General features: G+C 53.9%; 9 protein-coding genes across 9 annotated transcripts; 5 read left to right on the top strand and 4 right to left on the bottom strand.

Moving 5' to 3' along the window:
• Positions 1–7: 7 nt before the first annotated feature.
• LTR77_000595 (uncharacterized protein) lies at positions 8–696 on the top strand (the record flags this gene model as incomplete). The annotated part of the gene is made up of 2 exons (XM_064797860.1): positions 8–25; positions 55–696. 2 exons carry the CDS (start codon positions 8–10, stop codon positions 694–696), a joined length of 660 nt encoding a protein of 219 aa, XP_064664094.1.
• An 887-nt stretch (positions 697–1,583) lies between these two features.
• Positions 1,584–2,045, bottom strand: LTR77_000596 (uncharacterized protein; the record flags this gene model as incomplete). Its single annotated transcript, XM_064797861.1, has 2 exons — positions 1,584–1,772; positions 1,830–2,045. The coding sequence occupies 2 exons, from the start codon at positions 2,043–2,045 to the stop codon at positions 1,584–1,586; spliced, it is 405 nt and encodes a 134-aa protein (XP_064664095.1).
• Positions 2,046–2,376: 331 nt separating this feature from the next.
• On the top strand, positions 2,377–3,270 carry LTR77_000597 (uncharacterized protein; the record flags this gene model as incomplete). The annotated part of the gene is made up of 4 exons (XM_064797862.1): positions 2,377–2,403; positions 2,457–2,540; positions 2,601–2,684; positions 2,761–3,270. 4 exons carry the CDS (start codon positions 2,377–2,379, stop codon positions 3,268–3,270), a joined length of 705 nt encoding a protein of 234 aa, XP_064664096.1.
• A 379-nt stretch (positions 3,271–3,649) lies between these two features.
• LTR77_000598 (uncharacterized protein) lies at positions 3,650–5,075 on the top strand (the record flags this gene model as incomplete). The annotated part of the gene is made up of 3 exons (XM_064797863.1): positions 3,650–4,283; positions 4,356–4,618; positions 4,764–5,075. The coding sequence occupies 3 exons, from the start codon at positions 3,650–3,652 to the stop codon at positions 5,073–5,075; spliced, it is 1,209 nt and encodes a 402-aa protein (XP_064664097.1).
• Positions 5,076–5,293: 218 nt separating this feature from the next.
• On the bottom strand, positions 5,294–7,461 carry LTR77_000599 (uncharacterized protein; the record flags this gene model as incomplete). The annotated part of the gene is made up of 3 exons (XM_064797864.1): positions 5,294–6,454; positions 6,509–6,655; positions 6,709–7,461. The coding sequence occupies 3 exons, from the start codon at positions 7,459–7,461 to the stop codon at positions 5,294–5,296; spliced, it is 2,061 nt and encodes a 686-aa protein (XP_064664098.1).
• Positions 7,462–8,087: 626 nt separating this feature from the next.
• Positions 8,088–10,111, bottom strand: LTR77_000600 (uncharacterized protein; the record flags this gene model as incomplete). Its single annotated transcript, XM_064797865.1, has 7 exons — positions 8,088–8,393; positions 8,444–8,534; positions 8,589–8,866; positions 8,919–9,207; positions 9,260–9,702; positions 9,807–9,958; positions 10,018–10,111. 7 exons carry the CDS (start codon positions 10,109–10,111, stop codon positions 8,088–8,090), a joined length of 1,653 nt encoding a protein of 550 aa, XP_064664099.1.
• Positions 10,112–10,796: 685 nt separating this feature from the next.
• LTR77_000601 (uncharacterized protein) lies at positions 10,797–12,491 on the top strand (the record flags this gene model as incomplete). Its single annotated transcript, XM_064797866.1, has 1 exon — positions 10,797–12,491. One exon carries the CDS (start codon positions 10,797–10,799, stop codon positions 12,489–12,491), a length of 1,695 nt encoding a protein of 564 aa, XP_064664100.1.
• A 118-nt stretch (positions 12,492–12,609) lies between these two features.
• LTR77_000602 (uncharacterized protein) lies at positions 12,610–13,456 on the bottom strand (the record flags this gene model as incomplete). Its single annotated transcript, XM_064797867.1, has 3 exons — positions 12,610–12,671; positions 12,735–12,963; positions 13,019–13,456. The coding sequence occupies 3 exons, from the start codon at positions 13,454–13,456 to the stop codon at positions 12,610–12,612; spliced, it is 729 nt and encodes a 242-aa protein (XP_064664101.1).
• Positions 13,457–13,886: 430 nt separating this feature from the next.
• LTR77_000603 (uncharacterized protein) lies at positions 13,887–15,881 on the top strand (the record flags this gene model as incomplete). The annotated part of the gene is made up of 1 exon (XM_064797868.1): positions 13,887–15,881. One exon carries the CDS (start codon positions 13,887–13,889, stop codon positions 15,879–15,881), a length of 1,995 nt encoding a protein of 664 aa, XP_064664102.1.
• Between the last annotated feature and the right edge of the window lie 182 nt (positions 15,882–16,063).

Here is a 16,063-nt window from a genome sequence, read left to right on the forward strand (position 1 = left end):
GCTCAAGATGGGCCTGGCGCATCCAGTATATGATCTCCTGACACTGTATATCAGCCCAAACTTCACCTACGAACCATGGACGGCACAGCCAGCGCACCGATCGTCCTCAGCTCGACAACCGATGCAGTGTCATCGACGACAACCAACGGATCAGAAGCAACACACTTCTTCCCCGTCACCTGGGTCGAGGAGCCATTGACGGTGTCGATCAAGCATGGCGTCCACCGTACCCTCAAAGCCTACGTAAAGGCCGGTCTGTCGGTTGAAGACGTCAGGCTGCAAATCATCACCGCCCTGTCCATCCTGTCTGAGATCAAGCTCAAGCAGCACAAGCTTCGCCATTTGGACCGTGATGCTCCTTGGTTCAAGCCACGAAAAATCCAAAAGCGCAAAGAGATGCGCAGCGCCATCTACCGCAAGACCCTCCTCTCCCGAGTCTTGGGTTCGGGCAGCGACTCTGTCGAGATCGCCATCTTCTGGGGCGTGTACGCGCTCTTCAAAGCTGCCGGAGACTTCGCGGGACCATTCAACAAGACTTTCTCGCAACACCAGCGCTTCTTCGGGAAGCTGTCGCTCATGTACCGCAACATGGACGACGAGTATCTGGCGCGCTCGGTGAGGGCCGAGAACGATGAGGGCTGCTACGGAAAGTGGATGGACGAGGGATGGTATGATCGGCTTCGGGGTGGAGGGTAGGATGGGCGTTTGGGGAGCGTGTATATATGCTGGATGATGTCTAGCCTTGGGAGTGGGTGCCTTCGGGGGTCTTGGAGGGTACAAGGGAGATGAGGCAGGTTTTTGATCATGAACAAAGAGTGTCTCTTGCAACCACCCTGGTAACAGGCCACGGTCCAAGGCAGCTGTATACAACGTTCTGGAAATTCAATCCCACAACTCACCAATATGGTCAAACTATCAGAGACGCAAGACTCTCTCACGGTGTAAAATCATGCCTTGTCGTTACGAGACGCATCCCTTGCATCGCTCGAGCTGTGCTAGACACAACAAAGCTACCCTACAGTCCGACACGTCTGTCTCGCGCAAGCAATAAACGTACACAACAATTTAACATCGTCGGGCTACTGAGAGGCTGCAACCTCATGTGTCCTAAAGTCATCCATCTCGTCTCTCAGCCCGCATCTCCACTCCCTCTTGGATCGTCATCTCCCACCCTTAGCGCACGGCTGTTGACATGGCTCCTTCACAACCCAAGACACGTGTCAAGCTCACTGCTCTGATTCCCGTCCCTCTGGTTGTTGGGCTTCGTCGTCCTCGCTGTCTCTCTTCCGATAAGGACTTTGGTGATCTTCTGACAGCAGCCGCCGATGAGCGGGCGTCTTTCCCATCTGTCCCCGCGCGACCGCTGAGTTTGCTAGAAATTATGGAAGGAAATGCTGCGTCTTTGTCTATCGGTTGCAATTGCTTGAGGTATGAACAGCTCCATTGCATTTGCGATAGGAAGGCATGCTAAATGCGGCGCCTTTGCTAATGGCACTTCACAAAGCATCCCATCTGACCGCTGCACTTGCGTATATGCCGTTTGATTCGAAGCAATCAGTATACGGCCCAAGCTGCTAAAACCATCACGACCCGGCATAGTGCTCGTGCGCCCGGTGCGTCTCGGTCGCCATCGACCATGCCGCTCCCTCATTCACGCCCTGCTTGCTGTCGCTGCTGATGGCTTGTTCGGCTGGCGGTCCCGCGAACTCAGACTGCGCCTCGTGCTCGTCTCGTCTCCTCCGAATTGCGTTGACGGCGGCTCTGTCGCCTCTCTGAGAGACATTATGCGTTAGTCAAAGCAGACGCGTTCGATTCTCGTGCGCACTCACCTCCATGGCTTCGTCCGACGAGACCATGAAGTCCACCCTCGTGCGCAGGTATGTCAGAAGGCGTTCGCACCGTCTCAAGCTTTCAAGAAATGGTTCGTTGCTGAGGTCTTCAGTAGTCCAGGCGTCTTGCAATTGGGCGTCGGATGCGTTGAGGTTAGCTTTGAGGTCTTCGTTGTCGTTGGTTGGCTGGTTGTTCTCCTCTGTTGCTGAATCCATGGCTGAGGAGGGTGTTTGCTTGCTGAGCGTTGTGCGATGGCTTGTTGGAGGAACAAGCTGTAAAGATTCTTTGCGGCCGGAAGGGTGAGTTTGCACGTGCGGCCAAAGCCCAGGAGATTAGACAAACGAAAAGACGTCACGTCACTTGATCGCTTGCCTGTTTGGTCTGAGCATTGACCCCCATAAGCCTACATTATTTCTCTAGAAGGGCTTCCAAACCGCAAATCCATGTACTCATTATACCAACACCACACTCGAACAGCAATACACCGCTGTTCGACGTATACATCAGCACAGCAGACTTTCCTTGGACAAGAGCAACACCAGCACGATGTCCGACAGCAGGCAAAGCGCGCCAGTAAGTTCACTCTTGTGTTATCGGCTTTGCGCGATTGAGCTCACATGCAAAAGGTCCCACCGACAGAAGGGGAAGATCGTGCTGTTCGTCCTGCTGCACAGGCAGGTGAGGGGGGCCAAGAGCAGGCCGGCATTCCTGTGAGTCCAAGCGAAACAGTTGACCTACCCTTCAGTCGTGGTGATTAACGTGCCTGGTAGGAGACGGCCAGCAGTCAGGGCATCTTGGGCATTGATGGCACCTCGGACCAGCGGTCAGAAGCTCCTACGCAGGAGCAAGACGAGGTAAGTCACTGTTTTGCGCATCGGCAGCTGAATGCAACACGCAACACCAGCAGCAGCAGCTGACACTTTCAAACAGGAGGACGATCCCACTGGATGGGACGATCTTGAGGAGCTGGGACGTCGAGCGGATGCTGGGGAACCACCGTTCGGCTCCGGTAATGCCACAGGCGGTCAGAATCCGGCTCCTCCTGGTACCGGCTTCACCTTTCCGGCCCGCGGCCAGTTGACCTCATTCCCTCCCCGTCCTCCACATACCATCCGAAGCCATGGGCGTGGCCGTCACGCGCTCAGTTGGACACCACAGGAGGACGCGGAGGTTCTTCGAATCGGCGCACTGCCGAATCTGACGCGGCAACAACGTGCGAACATGTTCAACGCGCTGTTTCCAGCCAATCCACCGCGGTCACCGGAGGCTGTTCGTGCCAGGGAGGTGATCCTGCGTACCGCGGCCGCCGGCTCAGGAACGGGTCCAGGTCCAGCACCTCCTGGCTCAGGATCATTCGGCCTCCACCTCCGCCACCACCTCCGCCTGCTCCGCAACCTAGTCGTGGTTGAGATGATGGTGAAGCAAACCCAGGGGTGCTAGCTGATGGGACATTTGAAGGATGCGGATCCTGAATTCGACAAACAGCTGCTTCTGTCCGCGATTCAGGAACTCAGATGGCGGACAAGGTCGTGGGTTTGACGGAGTGAGAGTATGAGTGTGGTCATAAAGCAGATGCTCAGTTCATAGCAACCATACAATGAACGATCATCGTGCAGCGCATTCTTTCGTGGCTCGCACACCGTATCATACGCGAAATTATGGGTTATATTGAGATCGTAGGAAGGAAAAAAGTGAAGTCGGGGTCCAAGGAGTTGAATTAGAGTATGCCAAGAGCCGCTTGTCGAATCTAGACTTCGGTGCTGTGGTTCAATTCAACGTCGATCCTGTGAGATTCGTCCCTTAACTTTCATTGGTGACGATGGATTACCAAATAAACCCATATAACACGCAGCCAGACATCGTCGTTCTTGAGAACCTCATCCAAGATGTCAGGACTGACACTCGTGGCAACCCGTGCGCGGAGAAGGACAAGATCCCACCAGAATTGATTGAGAAACACTCCGACCAAGAAAAAGGAGAGTTTGACCATGACAAGCAATCCATTGCCCTCCTAAAGGCATACAACAACCCGGAGCGCATCGAATTTGCACCCACTGTCTTCACATCATGGGACGACAAGGACCTCCCTGGATGGGTCAACAGCTACATCGTGAAGCCGTACACTCGCCTGGCCACGCGAATCGTGCGGCATCCGACAGATGTGGTGTTCCTTACGCATATCCTGCAGTACATGACCATCAACCTGGGGAGCGCAGTCTGCCTCTACCTGAACTTCTCGTACATCCATGGACTACTGCATACGGTCTACACAGTCTGGTGCGCCGGCTCCTTCACCCTGGTAATGCATCAGCACATCCATGGTAACGGTGTTCTCTCAAAGGACTGGGCCTGGCTGGACTGGAGCTTCCCGTATGTCCTGGAACCGCTCATGGGGCATACTTGGGACTCGTACTACTACCACCACACTAAGCACCACCACGTTGAGAGCAACGGTAAGTTATCACACACTCCTCCCCGCTCGCCGCTGGGCATACTGCACCCTTGCTAATAGATGTTCTCACCAGGTCCGGACGATCTGTCCTCTACGATCCGGTATCAGCGCGATGATGTTCTGCATTTCCTGCATTATTACCTCCGCTTTCTACTTTTCTGTTGGGCGGAGCTGCCATTGTACTTTATCAAAAAGGGCAAAACCAATCTGGCACTGCGCGCCTTCTGCTCCGAAATGGCCAGTTACGTCTTTCTCTACTGCATGACCAAGCTGAACCCAAGGGCGAGCACATTTGTGCTTCTGCTGCCCTTCGCTTTGCTGCGTTTTGCTCTTATGGTAGGCAACTGGGGACAGCATGCTCTCGTCGATGAGATCGACCCAAATTCCGACTTCCGCTCAAGCATTACATTGATTGACGTCGCGGTATTCTTCCTCTCTACCTTCCCTGCGCACCTGATCACGCTCGCTGACAATATCACAGAGCAACCGCTTCTGCTTCAACGATGGATACCATACCGCGCACCATCTCAACCCCAGACGGCACTGGCGCGAACATCCAGTGCACTTCCTGCAGTCTAAAGCGGCGTACCGGAACGGAAGAGCGCTGGTCTTCCACGACATTGACTATCTCATGATGACCGTCAGGCTGCTACGGAAGGACTACATGCATCTCGCTGGCCGCCTCGTACCCATGGGCGATCAGATCGGCATGAGTCAGGTTGAGATTGCGGAGATGCTTCGTCGGAAGACGAGAAGATTTACGGAAGAAGAGATCCAGAGCAAGTTCAGATGATTTGATGCTTAACCACGTCCAGCATAGCGATGGGGTGGATAGATGAAGACTAGGGATAGCATGTGGCATTGAATTGTGCTCATGGTAGAGGAGGCGTATCTGGGCGGACTGGTCGAACGTCTTACTCATTTTGGCGTAGGACCAGACACATGCGCTGGAAGGTACTCCGTGGCTGTGCGCCATGATCAGACTGTACAAAGCTTTACTAGATTGACTATTTACAACTTCGCCAGCATATCAGCACCATCTTTGGCTCCCATCACTATCTCATCCGATCGGTAGTCCGGGTTAAAGGTAAGGCGATTCAACGGATTCAAGCGATGCGCGCGATTGAACAGGTCTTCATAAACCCTGCCATCGTAACGACCAAGAGCAGAGTCCAACATGAAGTCCGGCAAAGCGAAGGAGTCGACTAATTTCACAACATGGGGACGAACCTTCTGCATCAAATGGAGAACCTGCTCCGGCAGTGTATCAAGGACTTCCGCGGCCACTGCCCCCGACTTCTGGAATTCGCGGGCTTCCGCATCCATGGTGTTGAGCGCAAAGAGCCGGTACAGGTCACCGAGGACTTCAGTCGTTGTTGAGCAGGAGAGAGTACTTCGCCGCATTGCCAGGTAAAAGTTGCCGACCAGCATCGATTGAGCGTAGGCTCGCGAAAGCTTGTAGAGGTCGATGAGCATTGAGTTCCAGGACTTCTTCTGGATGTACCTGGCGCGGTGGGCTTCGAAAGCGAAGAACGAGACTCGCCATTCGAAGGCGGCGGCTATGGTCTCATCCGAAAGCTGTCTGGATTTTGGTGGAGTGGAGGCTCGGGCGTGGTAGTCACGCAAGTTGTCATCGGTGCGGCTCCTGCTCTCACCAGCTGGCGACTTCTTCACGTCCTCAACGCGGTTGAGCAGGTATCTTGCAGCTTGCTGCGTGATCATCCAGTTATCGCCTTCCACGGTGGGCTTGGAAAGGTAATCGGCATTCGGTTGGATCAGGCCTGTCCCGCCACCGAAGCCGTGCCCGCCCATCGCTCTCCGGCATGTCTCGATGCCATTGGCAGCAAGGTCGGTCGCAAGACTCTTGAGGCCCGCTGACGTGCTATGCAGCTCCGCAAGCTGAGCTTGATCCCCATCTAATGCATTGGTCGATCTAGTTCGCTCATACAACTCCCTCATTGCTTCACCGCTGTAGTGAAGGGCGAACGTGGCTGCCAGCAATGGGAGGACTCGAATCTGGACCGTGGAGTAATCTAGCACGGCGCATTCAGGACCTTCCGGGTTTGCGTCGTCTCGGTCACGGAACTGTCTTCGGATCGCCAAGTAGCGGATTGCGACGGTGACGGCTCTGGCTAGCACCAAACGAGCATTCATTACTATTACAGATCGGCCCTACGAAGTGAATTCAGCTGAGATCGTAGCTCAACCAAACATGCTGAGACTTACCCTTGTCAAGCTCCCATAAACTGATGCTGGGTTCGTCGGCTTGGTGTAGGCCCCGGTGTCAGGATCGACGCTGGCATACCTGGACAAGAGAGCGCTGTGAGGGACTCGGTGATGGTCGAACAGACAATAAGCATTATCCATGGGGGCCTTCGGTACAATCAGCAATTGCCAAAAGCAATTCCAGAGCTCCTGGTACTTACATAGCCATACTTTGGCCCAATGTCACCAACAGCAATACTCTCAGGCGGCTGATGCGTCTTCTTATCTCGCACCTGCACGATAAAAGGCCGCGGACCGTACGAGACCAGCTTTCCACTCGGCCCATGAGGAAGCATCAGCTGCGCTACCACAACCGCATGCGTGGCTGTTCGTCCCAGCGTGCCGTTCCACCATTTACTCGCAGTCAATGTCGGGCTGTGGATAACGAACTCCTTAGTCTTCTGGTCCCACGTCGCCTGACACTCGAGTCCACGAACATTACTCCCATGGCCGAGTTCTGTCTGCGCATATGCGCCAATGATCTCCCACGACTCAATCTTCGGAGTCCAGTACGCTCGCTGATCGTCACTACATTGCTCCCGCATCGCCGAGTTGAAGAGTGAAAGGTGCAAGTGGTAAGGTTGAAGATCGTCAATCAAATACTCAGCCATCAGGATATCGGCTTCGTCCCAGCCGTGCTTGTCCATCAACTGTCGCATTCGCTTGCCTCTCGCCAGACCAAGCTTGTAGCGATCTGGACGAGACAGGTTGGCTTGATTGGCTTTTGAGAAGATCTTCTCCGGTTCCAGCGCGGTCAATACCCTTTGCTGTCGTTCAAGGTAGGCAGAGCCAAAGACATGATTTGCAAGCTCATCGGTGTCGATGCTTGATCTTGAGCGTTCAGATGCCAATTTCTTCGCTCCGTCCGCGTCTGGATGAGGACGTAGGTCGTCTGTGAAGTCTTTCTTGGCCATGGTCGGTGAGCTTTTCTCAGAGGTGTCAACAGAATTGTGTGGGAGTTGCAGGCTGTGCTTGAAGCTGGCTTCTAGGTTGGCACACCCAAGTTACTCCTGCGTTATGTACCATGTGTTGCCGCGATCCCGAAGATGGAGTCCAAGCACTCAAGACTGCTTCTTCTCCAACATTCGACTTGGCCGAACGCCTCAAAGCTTTATTCCCGAGTCATTCAACAAACAGAAGCGTCTTTCGGTGTTTACTGCAAACGGAAAAGGTCCGGCATATTGAAAGAGTCAGTTGGACAACTCCACTAGCGTGCAGCACTCCATGTTGTGCTAAAAGCCGCTGAGACCCACACGACGGTATCACGAGTTAGAGACGAAGAGGTGTTGGGCGTCACAGCGTTGTTAGAACGTTGCAAAATGTACAATGTCCGCGTGGTGTCATCAACAAACGCACCAATACGCTTTTGCAGCTCGTCATCGAGCGCGATCTAATAACGGAGGATCGTGTTATCAACCCAGAGTGTTCGGGTCTACATAACTCGATCCGTCCGTCATCGTCAACGCCATCGTCTTATCCTCGTTGTCCGTGTCGGCATACTTCATCGTGATGTCTTCTCCTCCCAGCATCCGAGCCTTCCTTACTTCTTGTCCTGGCGCTCGTCCAGCTGCACATTCTCCAAATGGTGTCCCTCGTCGAGCGGCTGCTTCACCTCGTGGGCAGCAAACTCCCTCTCCTGCTCAACGGCAGCCTCCGAGAGCTGGGCATGCAGCGCGTCCTCCAAAGCCCGCTTGGGCATTGCATGACCGGTCTTCGTCTTGCGTCGCTTTGCCTCCCAGAGGAACCACAGCGGCAGGCTTGCAAAGCCGATGATGGTAAAAGCGAGAGTGGCACAAGCCGCCGAGAAGCCAGGAAGGTACCATGGCGCGTCCTTCTCTGGGTAGATCTGTTGGTTGTCAGTCGAAGATGAGCTGCAGGTGTGCGTGAAGAAGTTACCTGAGGTCCGATGATGCTGGATATGCTCAACGCAGCAATAGCAGATGCGCCTCCGACTGCTTGTTCCGCTGCTCCATAGAGTGTACTTGATCTGTGGTGGTGGTTGTTAGACAGCTATGGATTTGTTAGGTTGGCTGAAACTTACCTATAAGCTAGAGCAGCTGGCTGTGCAATACTGACAAGGTCCCCGAGAAACGCAACGCCATACAAGCTGAGCGGAGAAACGCCTCCGAATGACTGCTGAGCTCCGACATGCGTCCACAAGGCATAGCATGGGATCGCAGCCATTACTGGAAGAATATAGTGCCACATTCGCTCCCTCGTGAGATCCGCATGCCATGACCATATCCAGTAGCAAGGGATCTTTACAAAGTATACCGCTGCTGTGTATACATTTGACTGAGATGGAGAAAACCCGGCGAACTGGGCACGTCAGCAACTTGCAGAACGTAGGTATGTTACGGCCACGACTTACCGTGTTGAGAATGATAGGAAGGAAAGTTCCAAGACTGACTGCCACAATCAATAGGCAGAGGTACGAGACGAAGAAGACGTAAGTGCTCGGTCTCGAAAAGATCTCCAAGAATACCCGAGTGTCCCAAGTGACGTCTGTGTAGCGTGTTGCACCTCGTCCAAATCTGTTGATCGCAATGTGTCTCTCGCGCTCATTGAGTGCCGTGGTGTTTTCGGGAAACGTGAGAAGGAGGAAGTACACCGGAATAGCCATGCCGATCGCCATTGCGCCTTCGATTATGAACAGGTATCTACGCTTTCAGTCAGATGTCATGGCCGGATGACGGCAAGGAATTGACCTACCTCCAAGACGATAGGCCATGCACTCCGTTGAGGTTGTCTACACCAACTGCAATGAAAGCACCGACAGCGCTCGCCAGGGAGTTGGCAGCGTGGAACAGGCCAATTCGCAAGGCTCGTTCGGAAGGCTTGTACCAGAAGCTGAAGTACATTATACAAGCAGGAACCACGCCAGACTCCGGAATCCCCAGAAAGAATCTTGCGGTCAGAAGGCCAGCCGGATTGTTCACTGCTGCGATTGCACAAACAATTGCTCCGAAGCAGACCATGACGCACGGGAAGTAGATCTTGCCGGATAGTTTCTTCAGGAGAAGGTTCGAGGGAATGAGCAGGAGGGTGACCATGAAGTAAGTGATCGAAATGGACCAGTTGAACTCAATGCCGTGCAGGTGGAGACTCGTTCGGAAGCTGTCTGGGGTGTCGGCCTGGAGCACTGCGGCGAAACCCTGAGGAACGAGCGTTAGAGGATACTCCAGGCAGTGTATTGCAGTACTGTACTTGCCATGTTCGCGCGGTCTTGCAAAGGTTGTCAGCAAATGTCTAGACTGACCAGGGGTAATTGTGCATGCTTACCAAGGTACGCCAGAAAGTAGAAGATACAGCATGGTAGAAGGACTCTGAGATCCAGTTTGCGGACCAATCGACGCTCCTCTTTCTCGTCCCAATCGATGAATGAGTTCACCTGCTCGACTTTGTTCAGGTCTACAAGACACGTCAGTAAGCTTCCGCTCCAAGCAAAGCCCAAGGCTTTATTGCAGTACCCGCATGCTTCTTTGGAACAAAAGCATTCTTCAGCGACCACCCGCCAATGTACACTCCTTCCGCCTCAACGGCGGCTCGTGAGTCCTTGAACATGGCGTCTTTCGTGTGACAGTATCACGATGTGCTGACAGCAAGGGCGCGTGTTCCAGATTGGAAGAAACAGAAGTAGGATTAGAAGGTCGCTTAAAGCAACTTGCCATGCCTTTGGAGATATATGGCTAAGTTCAATGAATCAGTGCCTGCTTTGCCGATGCCTCAACTCCATCAGCTAAGCCGGCACCTATCCGGTGGCACAGCAAGCAACAGCTCGCAAGCGGGAGCAGTGTCACTCCCCAGCACCCCCCCGCCCCGCGTGGAGAGCACGAGATAGGAGGTAAGGAATGGGAGTGCTGCATCACTGTGCAGAAGTGCAGGGGGCTAAAAGGATCTACGGCGTGGAGATGAGGGGTGGGGATGGCAGACGGGAACGAGGAAGTTCCATGTGCAGGCGCCCGATTAGGAAGGCACCGAACGTTAGCCACGTGATCCAACTTTGCTACCCAGCGCTTGCGAACGGAGAATTGGAATACTCCAGCGCTGAGGCAAATCTGGGCATAACATTGGCAACACGCATTCTTGGTCTTCTTTGGTATCGTGCGTGAGAGGGAGAGAATAAGTCTGATCATTTTTCCCACAAGACCGCATCCGCTCATACATCGAAGCGAGCCCAAATCAAGACAAATCCCGAGAAATCCCAGCGGTCTGGCACAGTTCGAGCGGCCCTCAGGAGTTCGCACCCATGGCTCGACAAGCGACGTTTGATCGATGCGGGTGGTCGCCAAAGCACATCGGTCCCAATGTGCTCCCAAACTTCTTCCTCTTCAGCAGGCTCGTCAGGTTGGCACATAAACCATTGACTGCCTGTCGGGACCTCACCTTTGGATTTACAGCGACATATACGCAGCTCTTGACTGATGTACTGCATTTTCGGAATCATCTACGGGATCAGCTGAGCGCTGAGGTGGTCGCACGCATCGACAAAGAAGATGAGATCTACGTCCTCCTTCTGGGACCGGCTGGCTACGAATTTACTGTCGGTTTCCTCACATTGATTGCTCTGGGAGTGATTCCGGTGCCTATATCTCCCGACCTGCCGGTCAAGGAAGCCACGTACTTTGCGAACCAGGCGCAGGCCGTAGCCGTGTTGACGGCCGATCGATGTCTCAAGCTAGGGACTGGCCTCGAGGAGGCATTGCGGAAGTCAGATCGTCCTACCTTCCAGTCAATCCGGATACGCCCACATCTGATGCAGCCCTGCTTGAAACCTGAAGACCTCATTATATCTTCCGATCGGTATATGGACTTGAACAAGTCTGGCTACGTGATCTTCACCAGCGGCACGACCGGCCCGCCAAAGGGAGGCGTCAAGCGGAGAGGCTTCCTCTACGATGTGGCAACTCAGTTCTCCGATCAGCACGGGATCCGGGAAGGCGATTTGGTTCTGCATGTTCTGCCCGTACATCACGCAACAGGCATCACAGTCACGCTTTTACCCTTCCTCTGGAGTGGCGGCTGCATTGAGTTCCGCAGCGGCGGCTTCGACACTGCCTGGACATGGGAGCGTATAAGAAAGGCAGATCTCGATTTCTTTAGCGGAGTGCCGACGATCTACATGCGGCTCATGCAGCACTACGAGCAAGTCCTCGTCAAGCGTCCCGAAGCTTCGCAGTACGCTGCTGGTGCTAGCCGTATTCGTGCTATGCTCTGTGGTACGTCGGCATTGCCTCGTCCACTGCAGCAGAAGTGGACTGCTCTGAGGGGTGGCAGTGGAATCCTGACCAGGTACGGCGGTACTGAATTCGGCAATGCCTTCACAGTGACACCGTGGCTTGCGAAGCAGGGCGTACCCGACGGCTCGGTAGGAAAGAAAGGTCCTGGTGTCGACATCAGACTTTCCAACGGCGATGAAGGCGAGGTCCTGATCAAGACTCCAATCATGTTCTCCAAGTACCTCTTCGACGAGGAGGCCACGAGGAAAGTCATCAGCGAAGACGGGTACTTCAAGACTGGCGACATAGCCAAGCGTGAAGGCGACTTCTATTCCATCCAAGGCCGTGCAAACATCGACATCCTGAAGTCTGGTGGCTACAAGATCTCCGCCCTGGACATCGAGCGCGAGATTCTTGGGCTGGAGTACGTCGCAGAAGTCATGGTCGTTGGTGTAGAAGACGAAGAGTTTGGCCAACGAGTTGCCGCTGCTATCGTACTTCGAGACGACATTCGGACGACTTTGACGTTGGAGGAGCTTCGTGCCGATCTACGAAGTAGTCTCGCAGGCTACAAGATGCCAACGCTCTTGCGAGTAGTCAAGGCGATTCCGAAAAATGCCACCGGCAAGGTCATCAAGAAAGTCTTGGTCCATGAGATGTTCCCGCGACAAGATCATCCCGAAGTCCAGCGATGGACCTCGTCGAAGGGCAAGAGCAAGTTGTGAAGGATGAATTGACAGGTTGGAGGTCAGAATTGAAGATAGCATGCAGTCCTTGGTCTCGATGAATAGTACTAAGATAGATTTGACGTTTGCATAGCGAGGCATATACAGAACCAGATATTTACAATTTGATCTTTGGCTCCCTTGCCGTCTCTCGGTGGTGTACGTAGCTATTCATCTGGTCTGCCGTCATGGTAAGGCTTGATTAGTACTCGCACGCGAGAGGTGTCCATTGTGAAGACTTACAGGCTTTGAGCGCCTCGCCCACCAATTCGTTGCGCAACACACCGTAGACACCCATCTTCGCCTTTGACTTCCAAGTCTCTGCCCAAGCGATTGCAACATCGAGCATCTGATCCGGAGGTGCAACAGCATCGACAATGCCATCTTTCAATGCTTCCGGGCCTTTGTATCGGTGGGCCTCCAGCAACACTTTCCTCCTCACCTGAGGCGCCAGCTTTGCCCTGATTAAGCTCTGTGAAGAAGTCAGCTTAAGACAAATGCTCGCAATCATTCTTGGGGTCACCCACGCCCATCCCATCATGATGTAGTCCAGCATTCACAGGAGGCATCTGCCAATACCCTCGACTGTCATTCATGATCCGGTAGTCGTGTGCAAGCGTCAACAGACATGCTCCTCCCATGACATGGCCAGTAATCAGAGCAACTGTCGGGAATGGAAAGTCCAGTATAGTAGCTAGAAGGGGATAAAAGCCGTCCGACGAAACGAACGGGTTGACATCTCGTTCGTGGAGATCTAAGCCGGTCGTGAAGAACTTCGCATCGTTGCCTCTGAGGATGACTGCACCCTCTGAGTCGCGGCCGAATTCTTTTTCGATTTGACGATATGCTCGGATGAGCTCCTGGCAGGCCGCTACGTCCAGTCGATTTTCGGGTGGCTTCTGGAGCGTGATTATGTATATGTTGCCCGTTCGTTCGAGGGAAATGGACTTGTACGTTGTCGCCATGGCGTGGGGGTGTTGTTACGACTGTCTTCTCTTTTGTCGAAGACGCACACAACTCTAACGAGGCCACTTGACTTTCGCTGCAGATGGCTCCAAATCCGGACGATGGAGAACGCGCATCGCGAGTCATTGTGGAGGAAGTTGGCGTAGCGTTGGTGTCTTCAATATGCATCCCAATCTAGAAAACACCGAGCGAAAACGGCAGGTCCGAGGCTATACAACACGAGCCTCGGAGGACTGTTGGCGCACGCTACCGATCCCGCAGAGTCGAAGTGTCATCGTGGAAATGCCAGAAGGCCGGAACGGTGAATTTGTTGTGGTCTGAACGCCTACTCACGAATCGTTGTCCGTACCAAAATCTCCAACAAGCGTTGGTATTGGAAAGCACTTGGACGCGAACGACTGCCATCGAACTCCATCGCAACATCCTATCATGGAGACCCCACGAGGCCGCAAGATCCCCAAGGAACCCATCGAAGGCCCCTTCACGCTATTCCTCTGGGGAGACGAGAAGTTCAGGCGACGAAAATCCATCCTAAAAGCCTTCTCAGCCAACCCAATCTTCTCAAAGTCATCCGTGGTCACTCCTTCGCTGGCAAGAAAGGATGCCTGGACACAAGCGTCTCTCAAGGCCCGCGAGCTCATCCGTCTCAAGCTCACCGAGAACTGGTCCCATGCCCAATTCATGGAAGCGATCCGTCTGACCGACAACATGCTACCCGTCCAACCTCAATTCCGAATCTTCCTTTCGAACCTGGAACGACAGATGAGCGATGAGCAGAAAGCTATCTGGGTTCCCAAGGCAGAACGGTTCGAGATCTTTGGCTCGTATGCACAGACTGAACTCGGTCATGGATCGAATGTGCGTGGGTTGGAAACTACTGCTACGTTCGACAAGGAGAAGGATGAGTTCGTCATCAACTCGCCCACGCTGAGTAGCACGAAGTACTGGATCGGCACGACAGGTGTGTGGGCAACCCACAGCATTGTCGTGGCTCGCTTGATCGTCGATGGCAAGGAGTACGGCAACCACCTCTTCCTGACACAGATACGGGAGCTCGATACGCAACGCTTGATGCCTGGAGTGGAGATCTACGAGCTGGGTCCCAAAGCTTTCCAGGGCATGCTCGGGACAGACAACGGAGCAATGCAGTTCCACGATGTGCGGATACCTCGATCGCAGATGCTGGCGAGAAACGCTCAGGTACTCCGAGACGGCACGTATATTAAGCCGAAGAACGAGAAGCACAGCTATGGCTCGATGGTAACAGTGAGAGCGATCATGGCCGAGAGCACTGGATGGGATCTGCTGAAGCCCGTTGCTGTTGCTTACCACTACACTACTTTCCGCAAGCAGTTCCGGAAGACAAACAGCCAGCCTGAGGAAACCACGGTCATCGACTACGCAAGCGTAAGACATCGTCTGATACCGTTATTGGCTCAAGCAACCGCTCTGGTGCTTGTCGGCCAGAACATCAAACGAGCGTACGATGCCTACACTGCAAATTTCCTCAAGACGGGCGACTTCTCTCAGCTCGAAGACTTCCATCTCCAGACTGTTGGAGCCAAGGTGTACAGTACGGAGATTGCTGGCCACGGTGTAGAGACTTGCCGGATCGCCTGCGGTGGCCACGGCTACCACGCCCTGAGCGGCTTCGGCAGAATGTACGCCAATGCTATCAATGCCGTTACCTACGAAGGCGACAACTACGTCGTCGGCCAACAAGTCCCGCGAGCGATCTTGAAGCACTGGCGAGACGGGACCGAAGCTTCTCTCCCAACATTGTCGTACTTGAGCAAGATGCGAGATCGAAGCAAGGTGTCGGCGCCCAGAATCGAGAGTGAGCAGGACTGGTTCAGACCCGAAGTTCAACGCTGGGCACTCGAGGAGCGGCTGGTCAACCTAGTCCAGCAGCATTTCGAGGACACCGATGCCGGCCGGGACACAAGCTATTCATGCCACGCACTTACTATGGCACACGGCGACTTTGTATACTGGAGAGGGTTCGAAGAGCTACTCTCAGACCTCGACGGCGAGAAACCTGCTTTCCTCGAACCGGTCAAAGCACTATTCCACGCCTTCGCTCTCTCGATCCTGCAGGACCCGCATCACGCCAGCTTGGCCAACGCACTGCCTTTGACACAAGCTCAGCACCGAACAGTGAGACTGGCAAAGGCCTCTGTGGTGGATGAGATCGCCACGAAGCACATCGACGGCATCATCGAGGCGTACGGGTTCACGGAATTCGAGCTGGACAGTGCGCTGGCTCGTCCTGACAAGAACCCGTACGAGGCGCTGTTCGAGGAGGGAGCGGTCCGTAGTGAGATGAGCGGAAATGGAATGTCGCATTTGTGGCCGATGATGGTGGATACCAGGAACATGTGGCGGAGGATTGAGGAGGAGAAGGCTGGTAAGGCAAAGTTGTAGGCTGTACTGTTAAGACGAGATCATCTGCATAACGTGTCTAGAGATCTGGCCCAACATCTTTTCCGTCCCAGTTTAGATGGTCCAGCGTAAAGCGAGGTTGAGATTTAGTGAGGAGTGCGTTTAAGGAGACAATCACCTGCAACCACAAGCTTCCTGCCAAGCCTGGTGAGCAACACCTCTCT

This window comes from Saxophila tyrrhenica, assembly GCF_035928015.1.
Source record: "Saxophila tyrrhenica strain CCFEE 5935 chromosome Unknown scaffold_1, whole genome shotgun sequence".
Lineage (NCBI taxonomy): Eukaryota > Fungi > Ascomycota > Dothideomycetes > Mycosphaerellales > Extremaceae > Saxophila > Saxophila tyrrhenica.